The 19518-nt window shown below is 40.7% G+C and overlaps 1 protein-coding gene across 1 annotated transcript in view; it reads right to left on the bottom strand.

Moving 5' to 3' along the window:
* Positions 1-7268: 7268 nt before the first annotated feature.
* The window catches only part of LOC307174905 (uncharacterized protein C1orf87), a gene marked incomplete at both ends in the record, with an annotated part of 116139 nt that continues 103889 nt past the window's right edge, over positions 7269-19518 (bottom strand). Inside the window, 3 exon segments of the mRNA XM_079899422.1 lie at positions 7269-7429; positions 15288-15495; positions 18704-18783. Coding sequence (XP_079755548.1) covers positions 7269-7429; positions 15288-15495; positions 18704-18783 — 449 coding nt within the window.

A 19518-nucleotide genomic window follows, 5' to 3' on the forward strand; every position in this document is an offset into this window, starting at 1 on the left:
TTAGAGTTTTCATCTTTTCGGGATATATGCCCAGGAGTGGGATTGCTAGATCATATGGTAAGTCTATTTTTATTTTTTTAGGGAACCCCATACCGTTTTTCCATAGTGGCTGCACCAATTTACATCCCCACCAACAATGTAGGAGGGTTCCCTTCTATCCACACACTCTCTAGCATTTATTATTTGTAGACTTTCTGATGATGGCCATTCTGACCAGTGAGGTGATACTTCATTGTAGTTTTGATTAAGAAGCAGACTGGTTTTAATCATTAAGAGCATGGTAGAAGAACAAAGTGGAGAAGACCCAGGTACTTCTTAAAATATCTGACTGAGAAGGAACACATATAACTTCAGTTCACATTCCACTGATGAGAACTAATCACAAGGCCATGCCTCAATGCAAAGGGTGCTGGGAAATGGAATCTCTGCTGGACAGCTACTTTTTTCATCTTCAACTCCCCATTATGGAAGAGGGAGTAAAAGTTTTGGTAGACAGGTAGCTATCTCTGCCACAGTGTCTGAAAGAAACACTCCATGACTGAGTTAAAGAGAGAAAACTCAAAAGAGTCTGAATGTGCAGCTTTACACTTCAGAGTTCCAAGGGCTGGAATTATGTCCCCTTTTCTCTGACTTTCAAAGGTGTATCAGTAAGCTTAGCCAAGTTTTGCCATGATAACAAACAATCCCAAATTCTTAGTGGCTTAATTTTTGTTCATGCTCCAAGGTTGTCTTTTCTTTATGTATATGTCTATAATACTGATTTCCACTCTGTTCCACATTGGCCTTTGCTCCTGGTCCCAGGCTGCTCTCAGACAGCTTTCTGAATTGTGGTAGAAGAAAAAGAGAAGGTGGAAGAATCATACAATGTCTTTAAAGCTACTGTTAGGAGTGACATGTTTCTTCTACCGATCTTTATTGACCAAAGTAAGTGACTGGGATCAACAGGGTGGGGTTGACAATTCTCTTGCTGGAAAGGGAGTCACGAGCCACAGGCCAAACTTAACATCAATGAGGTGGGAATGTATCACCCCCTAGGGAGAGGATACAAGTTTGTAACACTAGATATTTTGAAAAATAATATAATACACCCTACAGGGGACCCAGAATTCCCACCCTTTGGAGTTAGGGCACTGGAAGTTCCTGTGGAATTGCCCACCAATTTCAGGGGGGAGTCACACCTTCCGTTGTAGGCAGTCACTCAGCATTAAAAAGAGGATTTAGATTTCCAGTCTTGTGAATGTCAGAGGTAATGTCTTCCTCACTTGGGCTGCTCTCAGCATCCCTGGAGTCCTGTGTTCAATACTCTCTCCTCAACACACGTGATGAGGGAAGGACCCCAAATCCTGGCTTATGGAGTTAAGGGAAGAAGGTATACAACCTGGTGTGTGTGTGTATGTGTTGGGGAGGAGAGGATGGCGAATTCTGAAAAATAGGTGGAAAAGAGATTAGATGTGGCTTGCGTATGCTCTTCTCTTTCCTGGAAAGATAATCTCCCTTTACTCACCTGGAAAAATTCCACTCAACATCTCAGGGTGAGCACAAGTGTCTTATCACAGGAAGCTCTCACTGATCTGCTTAAGTGGAGCATTTATACGCTCTGTTTGCCTTCCTCATTCCCAGGAGAAATCTAACAAAGTGCTTGTCACATACATACAATTATTTATTTTCTTGCTATTATGGGTTGAATTGTATACCTGCTTAAAGACAGGTTGGAGTCCTAACGCCCAGTGCCTCAGAATGTGACTTTATTTGGAACTAGGGATTTTACAGAGGTAATCAATTTTAAGGTAATGACCTTAAAATAAGGTCATTATGGTGGGCTTTCATTTAATATGATGTGTCCTTATAAAAGGGGGAAATTTGGGCACAGAGACTGACATGCTTACAAGGAGAACACCATGTGAAGATAAAGGCAGAGATCTGGGTTATATTTACGTCTATAAGCTGAGGGACACCAAAGATTGCCAGCAAACCACATGAAGCTAGGAAAGAAGCACAAAACAGATTCTCCCTCACAGTCCAAGGAACCAACCCTGCAGACACCTTGATTTTGGACTTCTAGCCTCCAGAACTGTGAGGCAGCACATTTCTGTTGTTTAAGCTACCCAGTTGGTAGTGCTTGGACACAGCAGTTCTAGCGAGCTGATATACTTGCTTACACATCTGTTCCCCCAATTTCCTCCCAGTCTTGACACCCTCCCCAACTTGAGTCCATTCTGGAGGAAAGAAACAAAGCTTTCTTTCTTCTTCTTCCTCTTCCCCTTCCCTCCCCCTTCCTCCTTTTCCCTCTACCTCTCCCCCCTTTTCCTCCTCAGCCCCTTCCTCTTCCCCCTCCTCCTCCTTTGGCTCCAAGGGAGGGTAGAAAAGGGATTAAAAGGATAACAAATTTTAGAAGAACAAATCGGAGCTGTGTGGAGAGGAGAAGATGACAAGTAGTGAGAGCCACATCTCTGAAGGTGTTCAAACACAGGGAGGCTGAAGGAAACTCTGCTAAGGACTGGTTCTATGAGAATGCTGAGAAAGTGCTTTGCTGGTTGGAATCTCCCAGGGATTGGCCTATTGATCAATATTTTGGAATTCTGGTGATATGGAACCTCACGGAACTGTCAGAGATTGTGTGGGAGAGCAGGATGTGTGTTTTGAGCAAGGGCTTAGTATAAGGTGCCAATTGCTCTCCACCAGATAAGTCTTTGTCAGAGCTCAATCTGCCCGTGAATTTGTCTGGAATCCATTCCCAGCAGCACCATCTGCTTGTGATTGTCCTACCATCTGACTGTTTACCCTCTGTCAACCCCCCTCCCGTGGGCACTCCCACCACCAGTAAGAGTCCACCCATTGTCCAACCTGGATAAACTGAGTCTGAGGAGAGACCTGGCAGCACAGAGAGGGAGGAGGAGGGAGACCATCCAACACACTGGTGTTCAGGGCCAAGAGCCCACCACGCCTTCACACAGGACCTGGGGAGGGAGCATGTGGCTGAGCCAGAGCCATATTGTGCCCCAGGCAGACTGATGGCTCCACAAGTAATATTGATGCCTTTTGTTTGGAAACTCTTTGTGGAGGCTTCCCATGTCCCAACCAATCACGCTAAATGCTGGGCTTCCCCCAAGCCACTTTGCCTTTTGCACAGCCCCATGGCCAAATGTGCAGGCAGATGAGTGGCCCTGAATGCTAATGAGGGGAATGGCTGGCATTCCAGAGGCACCAGCTCTGGGAACCCCTACCTTTGTTGCTAAGGAGACTTGCAAGCAGAGCTGAAAGGCTCTCACAAAGGGTGGGGGGCGAGGAGGGGGGAGCAGAAAGGCGAGTGTTTATTTTCAGAGCCACACAGTTCTCCAGCCAGCTCCAAGCTGTCCAGTTTCTGATCCCAATTAGAATATAAAATCCCGTTATTGTTTCTCTTAATGATCTCGGGAAATTCCTCTGAAGAGTTAGTGGGCACTTAGCAAACTGTTTGGATGGCGCGATCTGTACAGTTGTGCTTCCGCTTGTGTGAACCGATCACGTCCAGAGTCCTGAAAGCACCCTTTATTCCTGTCTCCAGAAGGTGGTGATGAGCTGGGGGTACTGGAAGAGGGCAAAACGTTGCTGGCTTTTCCAAATGTTCATGTGGAGGTGCCATTCCACAAACGTGTTCCAGGTTCCCATTGGATGGTGAATCTGGGCTCTGTGCTGGGGACAAAGACCAGGAAGACCTTGGTCCTGGCTTGGCGTGTCCACTAGACTTGCTGGGGAGTCAGACCACACACACTAATGGGAATTCTGTGGGTTATTTGCTCTGTGACCTGCAGGGCACCGCTGGACTGGAAGTTGTGCACTGGGTTCTGGTCCTGACTTAGTCACTCACTAGCTGTTACTCCTTTGGCAAGTCCATTTACCATCCGAGCCTCAGTGTCTCATCTGTACAATGGGCATAGGAATGCCCACCTGGTTGGGTTATGGTGAGGAGTAAGGACAGGAGAGAGAATGAAGAATAGAAATGTGGAGGACATGGTCTCTGCACTCTAGGACCACACGACCAGTGAGCCAACCGTTGGCTTATAAAGTGTCTGTATCTGGAAAGGGCGCATAATGATTTGGCCCATTGAATGGTGTAAAAGGAAACACTGTGGAGCACATCTCTGTGCCAGTGTCAGGCGATTTGTATACATTATCCCCTTCAATGTGAATGACTCTATGGGGAGGTAGTGGATTGCTCAGGGTCACACATCTGGGAAAGAGTCTGCCCAGGTGGTGAGATCCAGCCTCTGCTATGTCTTCAGTGCTCTTTCCATCTTTAGAGGCTGAGGTTTTTGGAGAGTTGGGGCAGATGCAGTCGACACCAAGTCCCTCCAGGGAATCCTGGAGGTTAACTGGGCCACTGCACACAGACACCCATTTAGAAAGATTCTGCTAGAGAAAGCTGGTAAAGATCATAGACACCAGACTCCCTCTACCCAGTGTTTATTAGAAGTTCACAATGACACAGTCACAGGGAGTATACGAAACAACTCTGATCTGAGGAAAAAAAAAAGAGAGAGAAGGGTAACATTGTCCATAAGCAAACCATGCAAAAGCTTTAGCATAGTGGTCACTAAAAAATATTCTGAAGCATAATGACCTCATAGCATTTTGCTGTTTGTGTCCAGTGGTTTGCTTCACAGCCCGGCCTCATTTAACCTCTGCTATCACTTTGTCACCGAGATATCTAAGCTGTTCTCTATGGCTTAAGTTGATTTTTTGGTTTTTTTTAATGCTTTACTCAGAGAAAATCTAATGAGTATTTACTTTTACAAGGGCAAGTCTTACAAATACACACCCTCCCACCTACATACCACACACATCCTGGGGTAAAGCAGTGGAGAATTCCAGACCGGAGATGATCTAAGAGCAACTGGCCCTTGGTTCTAGAAAGCAGATGTATCTCAAAATTTGTTTGTGCTGTAGCAGTAGCATTATTGCTCTCTGCCATTTCACACAGACCGTTGTTCAAGCTTCCTGAGGCTCAGCAGCTAAGAGAAGGGACATAAGAAAGGCCCACATCTCTACGATGTGTCTGCATGACATGGCTTTCAGTGTTTATAAAACTCCCCTGAAAAGTACAATTACTCCCGTTTTACAGGTGAAGGAACTGAAGCTCAGGGAGATTTAACATTCGCCAAGGCTGCCACATACTAAGTGCCTGAACTGGATTTTGGTTGGTTTTTTAAATTAATTAATTAGTCTATTCTATTTTATTTTTTTAACATCTCTATTGGAGTATAATTGCTTTACAATGGTGTGTTAGTTTCTGCTTTATAACAAAGTGAATCAGTTATACATATACATATATCCCCATATCTCCTCCCTCTTGTGTCTCCCTCCCACCCTCCCTATCCCACCCCTCTAGGTGGACACAAAGCACTGAGCTGATCTCCCTGTGCTATGAGGCTGCTTCCCACTAGCTATCTATTTTACATTTGGTAGTGTATATATGTCCATGCCACTCTCTCACTTCGTCCTATCTTGCCCTTCCCCCTCCTCATGTCCTCAAGTCCATTCTCTATGTCTGCGTCTTTATTCCTATCCTGCTCCTAAGTTCTTCAGAACCCTTTTTTTTTTAGATTCCATATATGTGTGTTAGCATACAGTATATGTTTTTTTCTTTCTGACTTACTTCACTCTGTATGACAGTCTCTAGGTCCATCCACCTCAGTACAAATAACTCAATTTCATTTCTTTTTATGGCTGAGTAATATTCCATTCTATATATGTGCCACATCTTCTTTATCCATTCATCTGTCGATGGACACTTAGGTTGCTTCCATGTCCTGGCTATTGTAAATAGAGCTGCAGCGTATCCCTCCAGCCAATTATCCATAGGCACAACCCAGCAGTTTTCTTCTGCTTCACTTCTCTGAGCCTCTGTTTCCTCATCTGTAAGGAGCTGTGAAAGCTGCCACATCGAGTTGTCAGAGTTGGATGAAACAGAATACGTCAAGTTCCTGACACACAGTAGTTGCCCAATGCATATTACATTGTCTGATCTAATATTCTAATTTCCCTCATTTGGTACTTTGGTAGCATGAGAAAGCCATGTTTTTCTGCTTACTTCTCTGTTCTAAAAGGCAGCTAGGAAGGCCAAGGGCTCTAGAGTGTTAGAGGGGCATTTTTCTGGGCAACTTAAGGATTATAAAAACTAGAGCAGGAGAGACTAGAAGGCCCTCAGAGATATTTATGTTGGTGGATCCAAATTATTTTGTTCTTAAGCTTTAATTTATAAGATTTTAGGAGATACCCCACTATGTAAAATGTATTAAAGGGGATGCTCAGAGACCCTTCTGTTTGCTTTTTCCCTTGACCTGACTCCTTCATCCTGTCTTCCATGCACAGAGATTGGAAAATCAGGATCCAGGTCATTCAGCATTAATGATGGTACTGGGAATACTTCTGTCTCTGAAGTCCTGGGCTTCCTTCAATGAGCTCATACTGCCTGAGTGGTGTGATGTGAATGTAAGTATGTATGTTGTGGCCAGGGTGGTGCAAATTGCAGGGGGGTGGATGTTAAGACTAGAAGAACTGTGGGAACTGGTGGAAAGTTTTACTTGGTTTTCCTGCCAGAGGAAGCAAAGAAGATGTTACCTATTTCCAAAATCCTTTGTTCCAGGAGTCCCTCCTCAAAAGTTGTATTCAATACTCTGGGAAAATATCCTTGGAGACAGTGTAACATCATCTAGTTTTGTACTAGAGAAAATATTGAACTTGTTCAGAAAACTTCACTTGAAATTCTGCTTCTGCTGCTTAGTATTAAGATAATATATTGTTAATACTTTTATTTTTCTTACAATGTGGAAATCCTAGAATAGTGACGAGAGGAAAGGCTGACTTACTCATCCAAAAAAGATATATTTAGGTCTATTATTTCACAGGCATTTTTGGGAGTTGACAACATCTAGCATGTTTTTTACTATATGGAATTGCAGGGTTTGCAAAAAAACAGTTTGATCAGCAATACTGAAAAAAAAATCATTGAATATTCATCACCAGCTTTATAAGAATAGAAGGGGATATTAAGAAATTGGGTTTTTGCCACCTCAGAAGAGAAAACCTGGTTTCCTTGTATCACTTTGAGCTGCTTATGAGTGAGCATCATAGCCAGAAACCAAGTCCAAGCTCAAAGTGTTGACAATAGCTGCATCAGCCTCAACTCTGACAGCGCCTCCACCACTGCACTCGGGCTGAGGAGAAACATGTGTCCGGGTAAAAAGGGAGACAAAAGGAACATCTGTTCTCACAATATGGGCTTGTTATCATAGCTCCTTTAAGTACTGAAGCGCTGGCTCCAAGAGCATATTTTCTCCAGCATGGAATCTCCGCAAGGCTTGGTCAATTTTCCGAGGGCTCAGGGACAGGTTGTAAATGAGATTGTAGTTGTGAATGAGGCATCTGGCTCGTTCATTCTCCAGAACTCCTGCCATTGGGTTGGGTGGGTGGGAGATTTTTGAAAGAATATTTTTTTTAGAGTATTTTTTAAAGAAAAAACAAGAAAGATGAAAATTCATTAGCTTGAATGACTTCTGAGCAAGAATTAAACGCTAATATTTTGAAATTTTAAGCTTCTTAAAAACTAAATGACACCCTTAAAAGATATTTACAATCCTGGCTATGCATAATAGATGTTGAGAGGAATCTGAGGGTGATTTTGGGGAGGAGATGGGGTCCAATATAATCCATAGGTAGACTCTAAAGCGATTTTAGCTTGTTCTTCGTAGCCATAAAACTTTAAAAGACCAAGTTTTGAAAATGTTGGGGTGCCGGCTAAAAGCAATTCCTAATTGCTCTAGTTTATGTTTATCTTACTGAAATATCCAAACATGTTCCTAGACATGCAGGATTTAAACAGCTCATTTTTATGCATTTCTGGAAATATATTTACTGTGACTCCCTCCAGCTTGCTGTGTGATCACAGGTAAATCACCTAACTTCTTGTGGCTTAGAGTCTAGATCTGTATAATAGAGATGGTGGTGCTTATCACAGGACATACTCTGGTACCCACATGTTATATGTACCAATACCAATGTGTTGTCCATGCTAAGGGTAAGTAGATTTTGATAACTGCAGAGAGGAGTTTAAGGGTAGAACACAACAACAGCAAAGGTCAGTGACTCATTCATAAGCTCTTAATTGTGAGCTTATATATGTCAGATACTGTGCTTGGGAATAGAGAGGATTTTGAGAAGTGGTCTGTTACCTTAGGAAGATCACCAACCAGTTGAGGTGATAAGAGATGCAGAAAATTAACTAGAGTGCAACAACAATAACAATAACGACTGATACTCATATATAACATTTACCATGTTTCAGGCACTCCTCCAAACAATTTACCAATATTAACTCACTTAACACAACAACCCATTTTACAGAGAGAGAAACTGAGGCATAGAGATGGACAGTCATTTGCCCAAGGTTGTTCTAGTCCATGCATTTAACCACCATACTGTATTATAGAATGAGAGGAAAGAGATTGTTTCAAGCAGGGCTCAGATTGTTTTCTAAATATTTTCCATGAATTGTAAAGATCTACGCTACAGGTGTCAAGCTTTTAAATATCTTTTATAGGGGTGAGATACATCCCTTGCATGTGGCTCTTCTAGTCTCCTGTACTTGTGCAGACTATAATAATGATTGTGAAATTCTTTCTCAAAGAATCCAGAAGGAGTGGTCCCTGGTCATTTTGCAGAAAGCCACGACCAGTCTATTAGATTTGGGCTATAGTGGATACCTGTCATCTCTGTTTGAGCTCTGTTTGGATTTAAACGTGCAAGGACAGTTGAGCATGATGCTCCTCTCTGAACTGCTCTCTAATGAGTGTTTTTAACAGTGGACTACAGACAGCTGGGGTCCTAATGTGATTTATTCCATTCAGTTCTATTCAGTTCAGTCCTGTCCTGTCCCTTCCCAAGCCAACCCATCCCATCCCATCCCATCCCATCTCATTCCATACCATCCTATCCCATCTCACCCCATCCCGTCCTATCCAATCCACTGTTTTTTAATTGTCTGTTCTATTCAGGTTTATTTACTGTCTCTTTCTCCTATTAGAATGTTGGTCCTTTCCTCTGCAGAAATATCTTCCTTTGAGTTGGTCAATTGCATCTTTACAATTTTCTGGATTGGGTGGAGGCTTTTGACCTGGTCTAGGTTGGATCCCTCAAGACATTTCCTCATATTCCACCTCTGGAAATATAAGTCATGGACTTTGGAGTAAGTGTCTGACTGAGGAAGTTACTTTAATTTTCGAGCCTCAGTTTCCTTGACTCTAAAATAGGGATAATCAAATTGTTTGAAAATTAATAAAATAGTAAGTGCTTAGCACAATACCCAGAACTATTAAGCACTCATTAATGTAGGTATTTTTATAGGATAGTTATAATGGTTATATCATCAATGTTACTTAAAATACACAAGAAAATATTTTAATTAGAAGACATTATTTATATATATAATTTAGTTTATATTTTAATTAAAAATTAGAATTAATATTAAAAAATGCATATAAGAATTACCACTGGTGTGTGGGGGGGCCTTTTCTTCTATCTTCTAAGTTTTACCGTTGGTAGAGGATTCGCGCATCAGACAAAAGTCCATTGACTGAAATTTATCTCTGTCTAATTTGCTGTCATTAGGGGATGCCCAAGACAGCTGCATAAAATAACCTTACAATCCATCTTAGTGTTGGGAAGCTTGTCCTTGTCCCACCAGAACCAGAATGAAATAAGAACCTCTTTACTCTCCACTTCATGTTCAGTTTACAAAGAACTTTTAAATCTCATTGGATCCTTTCTCAAATCTGGGATGTTTGTTTTATTATTATCAGTCCTATTTTATAGACAAGGAAACAGGCTTGGCAAATATAAGTGACTCAGCAAGTGACTCCAGACTTGGTGAAATCCGGACTTGAATCTGGTTAAAAACACACAAAGAAACAAACCAACAAACAGAATCTCATGAACTTTCTGGTGTGTCATGGGAGATTGGTGTAGCGGGAAGTCCAATAGAACTGGGTTAGAATTATGCCTCAACTTCCCACCTGCTCATATTTTATCACTTTGAGTGTGGCTTTCTCCTCTGTAAATAAGGACATTAATCCCTTCAGCATGTGGTTGATGTGAGGAGTTAGTGATGCAGTGTATGTTAAGTCCAGACCCGTGTCCTTGAGGGCTCTCATTGCACTATGCCTCCTTGAACTCTAAAATATTTTCTGTCTAGCCTTCAGTTCACTGGGAAAATTCCCAATTACCAGTCACTCAAATATTTATCCCAACCACCCATCTTTCTTTAGAAAGCATGACCAGTTATTCATAGTCATTCCTTATTTCTTTCTCTTCAAGGATATTTTCTTGACAACCCCCATTAAAGAATAAGCTCAGAGTAGGTTCCCAGAAATGCTAATTTGATGATGGATGTTCTGCCTTCACCCTGGATGAGGAACGCCCTGGCCTACATATTTCCTTGCACATAATAAAGAGCACTGATTCATCATTGGGCAGAATAGGGATGATCTGCTCAGTGTCTAGAGGAGGGCCATGGTGGTCTGCTAAATACTGTGGCTAATAAACCAACAAGATGACCTCAGTTAATCCTCTTTCCTCATTAAAGATAGTTATAGATGTTTCCAGATTTGGCTGACACATTCCTTGGCTATTGAGGAACTAATGAATTTCATAGAAACAGAGAAAACAGGCATAAATAGTGAAAAGGCCATGAGAAAGTCATTTCAAATCTGCCAGAATCTGCCCCAAAGTCAACAAAACTCCATTTTTCCCCAGAGCAGTTCAGAAGTATGAGAAAGGTCCCAGTCTTTGGGAGTCTCTTAGTAACTAAATTTATGATCCATCATCCATCATCAAAACTCAGCATTTGTTTCTTTGGAAACGTCTTTTCTCTCTACCTGATTTTTGGTTTTGTTTTGTTTTTGTTTGTAACCCCATCAACACTCTCACAGTCTTGATATGTATACACAGACTCATGAAATAAAGGTTATTTCAGTAAACTTTTGATCTCCTTTTTTCCCAGTATCTTCCCTAAATGACCCATTTCAGCTTTCCCTGTGTTCTCCTCTGGTTGAACCTTTGGTGGACACTGTGTAGAGAATGAAGCCTCATTCCAGCCTTCAGGATTCACAATAGGGTCTCAACTTCACTATTCAATCCAACGTGACAGTCAGTCCTGTCTTTCTCACTCTCTTCCCCATCATACTCATTCTTACCTTCTAACCTTTGCAGAAGATGGTTTCACACTCAGAATGCCCTACCCAGCTATTCAAAGTCTACCTCTCCTCTGGGCTCAGCTCAAGTTCTCTCTTCCAAGAAGTCCTCTCTGAGTACTCACTGAGCTTTTTTCATCTCTTCTGTCTTTTCTTTGGACTCTTTAAGTCTAGTTTGTGTCTTTAATTATAATACTTTATTCTGTCTTTAAAATTTTTCTTTTACTGGCTTTGAACTATTGGCAGCCTCTGTGTCTTACCTAAAAGTTCCTTGAGGCCAGAGACCATGTCTCATCCTTTCTGGTTTCCCTCCTGGTCCAGCCTCTAGCACAGGGCTGGGCTCATAACAAATGTTTAATAAATGAGTTTCTAATTCATCTAGATGAATTTCTTACCTAAAATTTTCATTTCCCCCTCTCTTTGGGATAGTTATTAGAAGTCCTTGGGTATTATATGGTATTCATACTTCATGTGGTCTAGAATTAACTTGCATTGGAAATTCAAAGCAAAATGAAACAAAAACATACAGAGAATGAAAAGGCATTAGTGCTGTTATATGATTACTTCTAGAAAGTACTAATGTGTACACTAACTTTTTTATTGAGATGTAATTGATATATCACATTGTGTAAGTTTAAGATATACAATGTGATGATTTGATACACATATATATTATGAAATGTTTACTGTAATAAGGTTAGTTAACAAATCCTTTACCTCCCATAATTACCATTTTTTTGTTGTTGTTATGGTGAGTACATTAAAGCTCTACTCATAATAACTTTCAAGTACACAACACAATATTGTTAATGAGAGTCACCATGTTGTACGTTAAATCCTTGGAATTTCTTATAACTGAAAGTTTCTACCCTTTGACCAACCTTTCCACATATTTCCTGGCAACCACCATTTCTATGTGTTCCATATTTTTAGACTCCACATATAATGCTAAGTCTTCATGAACAACAGTATGTAGTTAAGTACAACAATTTCAGTGCATGTGTTTTTGTATGTGCTGCCTCTTTTCCATTTCACAGGTCTCTGACCTAATTCTGAATTTCATTATCTCACTTAAGCATTACAATAACATCCTTTATCCTTTTTATAATTTAAATTTCTCCTTCATTCTTCACATAGCCATCAAGGACCTTTCTGAAATACAACTTCATCATACCACTCCCCTGCTTAGAAACACAATGTGCTCACTATCTTTGAATTAAATCCAAGTTGTTTGGTCGGTCATCTAAGACCGTCCTAGATCTGATCCTATCCTATGTTTTCACCTTTTTCATTTAATACTCTTCTTAATAGCCCTTGTATTCTATTCAAACCAAATTCCTTGTATTGAGCTTCATACATAATGCTTTGCTTGGCTAACTTGCATGTTTGCCAGGAAGGGCCCTCTATTTCAGTCCTTTGTATACAAACTGCACTTTCCCTTAATGATCAATTTCACACTAACATAACCTTATCACCTGACTAGGAATGAATTCTCCTTTGTCTGAATGCCCACATAGCACCCTCTAATGGCATTTATCACCTTCTATTTTGGGTTTAGTTATTTATGTACATTCATTTATTTGTTTCCTAAAAAAAAGGTTGAACAGAACTGTGCAAGGTACTCAGAATAAAAAAGTATCTTAGTACTTAGGTAGTACTAAGTCCCAAATAGAAAAATACAATATATCAAATATGATAATGGGTGTTAAAGAACTGTAAGAGGCCAGATAAAGGTTGGCCTTAATCTGTCTGGGGAAATCATGGGAGTCTCAGAGGAGTAGAGCTTGAGTTCTGACATAAAAGGTGTTTAGGTATTAATTAGCCAGGTGGACAGTGTGGGGAGTTGGCAGGGACAGAGGAGAGGCAGACAGCTCAGGTAGAGGGCGTAGGGTTAGAAAAGGCACACCCATGGGCTTCTCTGGTGGCACAGTGGTTAAGAATCCACCTGCCAATGCAGGGGACATGGGTTCGAGCCCTTGTCTGGGAAGATCCCACATGCCGCGGAGCAGCTAAGCCTGTGCATTACAACTACTGAGCCTGTGTGCCACAACTACCGAAGCCCACGCACCTGGAGCCCGTGCTCCACAACAAGAGAAGCCACAGTAATGAGAAGCCTGTGCACCACAACGAAGAGTATCCCCTGCTTGCCACAACTAGAGAAAGCCCATGGCAGCAACGAAGACCCAATGCAGCCAAAAATAAATAAATAATTTTTTTTTGAAAAAGAAAAGGCACAGCCACAGTAGAAAGCAAGGCACAGTTGAGGAAGGCAAGTTATTCATTATGATGGGGTAAGATATGCTGAGAGAATTACAATAGAAGGAGAAGATACTGGTCAGGTGGATAGAGACCAGCTTTTGCCTTGCTAAACAGTTTAGAGTTCAGCCTGTTAGCAGGCATGCTGATGATTTCAATCAGGGGAATTACAAGGTTGGATTGTAGGTTAGACTCAGAGAAACTGTAAGCAACCTGGTGGGGGATTCATGTCTGATTCATCTTTGTGTTTCCTGATTGTGCTCAGCATAGTGCCAGGCACCTGGTTTATGTACAAATTGTATTTGTTAAGAAGTGAAAGAAAGAGATGTGTCCACTCTTAGACTGCAACACAAATGGAAAGGTGTGTGACTGCTTCCATGTCCTGGCTATTGTAAATAGTGCTGCAATGAACATCGGGGTGTATGCATCCTTTCAAACGATGGTTTTCTTTGGATATATGTCCAGGAGTGGGATTGCAAGATCATATGGTAGCTCTATTTTTAATTTTTTAAGGAACCTCCATACTGTTTTCCATAGTGGCTGTACCAATTTACATTCCCACCAACAGTGTAAGAGGGTTCCCTTTTCTCCACACCCTCTCCAGCATTTACTGTTTGTAGATTTTTTGCTGATGGCCATTCTGACTGCTGTGAGGTGGAACCTCATTGTAGTTTTGATTTGCATTTCTCTAATAGTGATGTTGAACATCTTTTCATGTGTTTTTTGGCCATCTATATGTCTTCTTTGGAGAAATGTCTATTTAGATCTTCTGCCCATTTTTTGATTGAGTTGTTTGGTTTTTTTGATACTGAGCTGCATGAGCTGTTTGTATATTTTGGAGATTAATCCCTAGTCGATTGCTTTGTTTGCAAATATTTTCTCCCATTCTGAGGGTCGTTCTGAATGGACAAAGAAGATGTGGTACATATATACAATGGAATATTACTCAACCATAAAAAGGGACGAAATAATGCCATTTGCAGTGACATGGATGGGCCTAGAGATTGTCATACAGAGTGAAGTAAGTCAGAAAGAGAAAGAAATATATAATATTGCTTATATATGGAATCTAAAAAAATGGCACAGATGAACTTATTTGCAAGGCAGAAATAGAGTAACAGATATAGAAAACAAACTTATGGTTACCAAGGGGGGAAGAGGAGGTGGGATGAATTGAGAGATTGGGATTGACATGTATACAGTACTATATATAAAATAGATAACTAATGAGAACCTACTGTATAGCACAGGGAATTCTACTTGGTGCTCTGTGGTGACCTAAATGGGAAGGGAATCTAAAAAAAAAAAATATATATATATATATATATACACACACACATATATATACACATATATATACATATATATATACACACACATATATATACACATATATATACATATACATATATATATATGGCTGATTCACTTTGCTGTACAGCTGATTCACTTTGCTGTACAGCAGAAACTAATACAACATTGTAAAGCAACTATACGCCAATAAAAACTAATTAAAAAAAATTTGTGGGGCTTCCCTGGTGGCGCAGTGGTTGAGAGTCCGCCTGCCGATGCAGGGGACACGGGTTCATGCCCCGGTCTGGGAGGATCCCACATGCCGTGGAGCGGCTGGGCCCGTGAGCCATGGCCACTGAGCCTGCGCATCCGGAGCCTGTGCTCCGCAACGGGAGAGGCCACAACAGTGAGAGGCCCGCATACCGAAAAAAAAAAAAAAAAAAAAATTTGTGGAGCCCAGTACAAAATGAAAAAAAAAAAAAAGACATATGAGCTGTAAGCTGCACACTTCACCTATATTACTCAGATCACACAGGTAGAGGGCATTTTCTAGCTTCCTGAGCCTGTCGATCCATGTCTCACATTCTTCAGACGTGTTTTTCATCACTGGACTGACAAAAGGCTGTGAGACTGGCCTGATCTTCAAAGTGCTCAGGAGATCTTTGGGGGCTGAAGTCTCAGCAGGAGGGTTTTCTGGCTGCAAATCCTTTTCTGGAGTTTTCTACCAAAACAACACAAACATTTCACTGGCAACATATTCATAACCCAGAGCTCCCCCAGTATCTTGGCCAACATGAGGCTACACAACTAGCAAGATTTATTGTAGGTCTGGCTTTGTAAATAACTACTATGTTGAATACTCTCTTTTTTCTTTAAGAGAAGGATAAAATTGTGACTTTTATTCAGTTTGCATTTCTGATTTACACAAACAGAGGTTTTTGTAACTGACTGAGACTTTCATGATGTTCTACTCTGTTTTATACTAGTGGGATCAATAGGCAATGCATATAATTTCTTGGTGGGAAAACCTCTGGATCGTGAGTATGAGATTCTTGACAAAAAGTGATTGAAACAATAATGGTGTTAGCTTTGGCTTGTGGGCTCACTATAATGAAGCATAAGGCACTAGTTCTGTCTGTCCTATTCATTTAACAAAGGGAGCTGAAGTCCAGAGTGGGGAAGTGACTTACTAAGATCATATAGTGAATGGTAGACACAAAACTAGATCGAGGGTATAGAGGTTATACCTAGCTCATCTTTGTATCCTAACCCCATGTCCAGTACAAAATAGAGATCTTTTTAGAATGAACAGACACATGAGTGTCAGTAGAGCCATGTAAGACATTCTGTCACCTGTCATGTAGAGAGAGTGAGCAGCTATTGTTTGATCTGCCCAACCCCAGTTTTCCAGGAATTGCCCCTCCTTTCAATCCATATGGCTATAGAGAGAACCGTCATGTGTCTAAGCACATAGTGCAGGACTGGGCATCTAATGCAAAATGTTCAGTAAACATATTTTCCAGTGATTTTGGAACCATTTGTGAGAGTTAAAGCCAGAGATAGGAAAACAGAGATCATTCTGGATGAGAGGTAAGAAGAGAGAGACAGAGAGGATATGAAACTGACAGTAGAGAAGAGAGAAGATATAAGAAGTCATGATGATGTTCAAGGTTCAAGTCTTTGATTTTATTGTTATGTTTCTATCCTTGGGGAGATATATGTATACATACATATAAATAAATAAATAAATAAAAATATAATATATATAAATATATATATTATGCTCCTTCCTTATCCTTCTAATAAATTAAGTTGGTAGAGTTGGTTATATTAATTGTAATTCAAATATTCTTAACTAATTTTTCATAGAATTAGGCTTTCCAATTTGTATACCATCTGTGCTTCTCCCAAATTTCAAATACCCGAATTTCTCCAATTTTGTACCTTGTCTCAAACCTCTCACATATAAGCTGTGGAGATCCCCTTGCTCTAAAGAATAGTAATTTAAATAAGAGGCCAAGTTAACAAACATGGATTCAGCTGCTACTGGGAAATGTGAAGAATTGTCTTGTTTAAAATAATATCATGCTATACAAAACTGTACCCATATGGATGACTAGTTACCAGTACATTTTGAGAGATTAATATATAAGAATTCTACTTTGATAAAGTCTATTTTGGGAGAAGCTGAAAGTTTTTATAAAGTAAATAGAATAGTGATTCTCATACTTTTTAGAGCTTCGGACCACTTTAGAAATCCAATGAAAACTTTAGATAATCTACCCAGATGGATGCACATTTGCATACAGTTTGGTGAATGATTTTAGAAAATTCAAAGAGGTCCTTAAAGCTGAGAAACTGACTTTAAATAATTATATATTTCTTCAGATAATTAACACTCTCTTTGACCACTAAAGACAGGGAATGGGGGAATTTGTATGGGCCTGAATTAAGCTAAACCTAGGAAGTAAGTACGTAAGTAGATAACTAACTAACACACCCTATACTGTTTTGGTCCCACTGTGCCAAGATGAAGTCCAAATTCCTTGCTTGGCTCATAAGACCATTCAAGTTCTTGTTCTTCCTTCTCTTCTTTCAATATATACATCATTTTCTCCAGCCACATAAAACCAGAAAAAAAAAAATACAGCTGTTTGATGCCCTTATGCCTTATATACGCTGTTTCCTCTGTTGTAAAACTCCTTCTTGCTACCTATGCCTTGATGCGTTAGGCTCCTACTCATCCTCCAAAGCCCAACTCATATTTCACTTCTTGGGGGAAGCCTTCCCTGATAGCCCCAGCCTAGGTGAGGGGCAATTCTTTGTAGCCCCTTTATCCATCATAGCACTTATTATGGGATAGTGTAATTGTCTGTTAAAGTATCTCTCCCATCTGCTAAAGATCTTGATCCTGGGCCTGTGAGATAATCATTTATGTATCTTCAAGTTCTGGTTAGTGACTGTCACATAGTTGGTTCTCAAGATATGTTTACGGGATGAGTAAGTGAATGAATAAATGAGTGATTTTCCTGGAACAATAGGAAAGTTGCTTTACCAAACTTCTGCTTCAAGTCGCCTTTCTAAAAAGTGGGACAATGAATGCTGCTTATACAGGAATATGAGAAGAATCGATTATTGCAGAGAGGCAGTAAAATCCTCAAACAAGAGGCAAAATAAAAGAGCAAAGTATATATTTTTTATAATCTTATTCACAGCAGATTTAACACTCAAGGAGAAAAGCATTTGCTGTTGTTTCTTGCATGGAAAGAGGCTTGCCAAAATGGATACTATTTTCTAAAATATTTCGAAGTGTGAAGTGCATGAAGAGGCCTCCCGTCATCTGAAGATGAATTATGTTCTAATCCGGGCATTTAAAAACAACAACAACAGAGAAACTCAGGCAGTTTTTCAATTCTGTCTGCATCTTCTCCTGGTTAAGTGCTGGGAATATTAAAATGAATTTTAAATGCTTGCCAGATTTTTTTTTTAAAATCAAAGAGCCCATTACATTTTAAAATGGGATGTCTGGGGAAAAGGTCACCCTAAATTTCTGGAAGCTGGACTTAAGATGTTAAAATAGGTCTCACAACCATCCTTTTGGCAGTTGGTGGACTGGTCACAGGCTCTGGAAGGACACCTGTCCACATGCTACAAGTTCAACTTTCAGGGGCCAATGGCAAGCCCATCACTGAGTGGTGATAAGTGGTTTCTGCATGCATACCAGCTAGGAGAGAAACCAACCACACTTTAGGAGTTTGTCTGTATTCCTTCTCTGCTGGAGTAGAGTCTTGAAGTCAAAGATAGTCTGATAGTCAAGGCACTGGGTGGAAATCAAAAATTCAGAAGGGAGGGCCTCACCCAGCATCAGTGAATAGAAGGCGAAGGATTGGTGAAGCCCTTCGCTGAGGTCTGTATACCCAGCTGCATACCATATGTTCAGTTTTTCCTTGAGATATCTCATTAACTTCAGGATGCACTGGAGTAGCAGAGGTTTCCTTTCCTTTCTTTCCTGGATGAGAAAGAAAAAAATGGTTTTAGTTCGGTCTCTTCATTTTAACACATACACATATACACCCAGGCAAAGAAAATGTGGAGGCTCTGCTATACGATTGGCATTGTAAATGGTGATGGGGATACACTGATGGATAAGAAAGATCTAGTTCCTGCCCTGATGAAGCTCACAAAGGGGAGGTAAATGCTAAATAATCACTCAAGATTATTATTTAATTACAAACGACCATAAACACAACACAGGAATATGTGAAAATAAATTCCTTTTGGGCTAGGGCTAGGAGTGGTGAAGGATCAGAGAAGGCTTCTTGGAGGAAGTGACACTTCAAGTGGGGACCTGAAGGATGAATAGGAGTTTCCAGGCAAAGGTGATTGTGGGCATGTGCATAGAGCAGAGAGTTCCAGATAAGCAGAGACATCAGCCTGTAGAACTGTCCTGAATCAGGAGGGCTTTTACAGTTTGGGAAGTGGCATGGGACCTCTTCCTGTGGTCCTGCCTCTTAGAGAAGCAGGCACTTCTGCCTCCCTTACCACCCAAGTTTGTACTTGAAGGATCGTGTAAAACCTTTGTCTTCTCCCTTCCTTGTTCCTTTCAATGGTCAGAAGTCCTATATGGGAAGAGGTTTGAATGGCATCCCTAACCCAGGAGATTTTACTGTCCAGGTGCTAGCTGCTCAGGCTGCTGCCTTCATGAATAGAAGAAATTTCCTTAGGATGCAGGAAAGAGACATAA

Source organism: Stenella coeruleoalba, assembly GCF_951394435.1.
Source record: "Stenella coeruleoalba genome assembly, chromosome: 1".
In the NCBI taxonomy this organism is placed as follows: domain Eukaryota; kingdom Metazoa; phylum Chordata; class Mammalia; order Artiodactyla; family Delphinidae; genus Stenella; species Stenella coeruleoalba.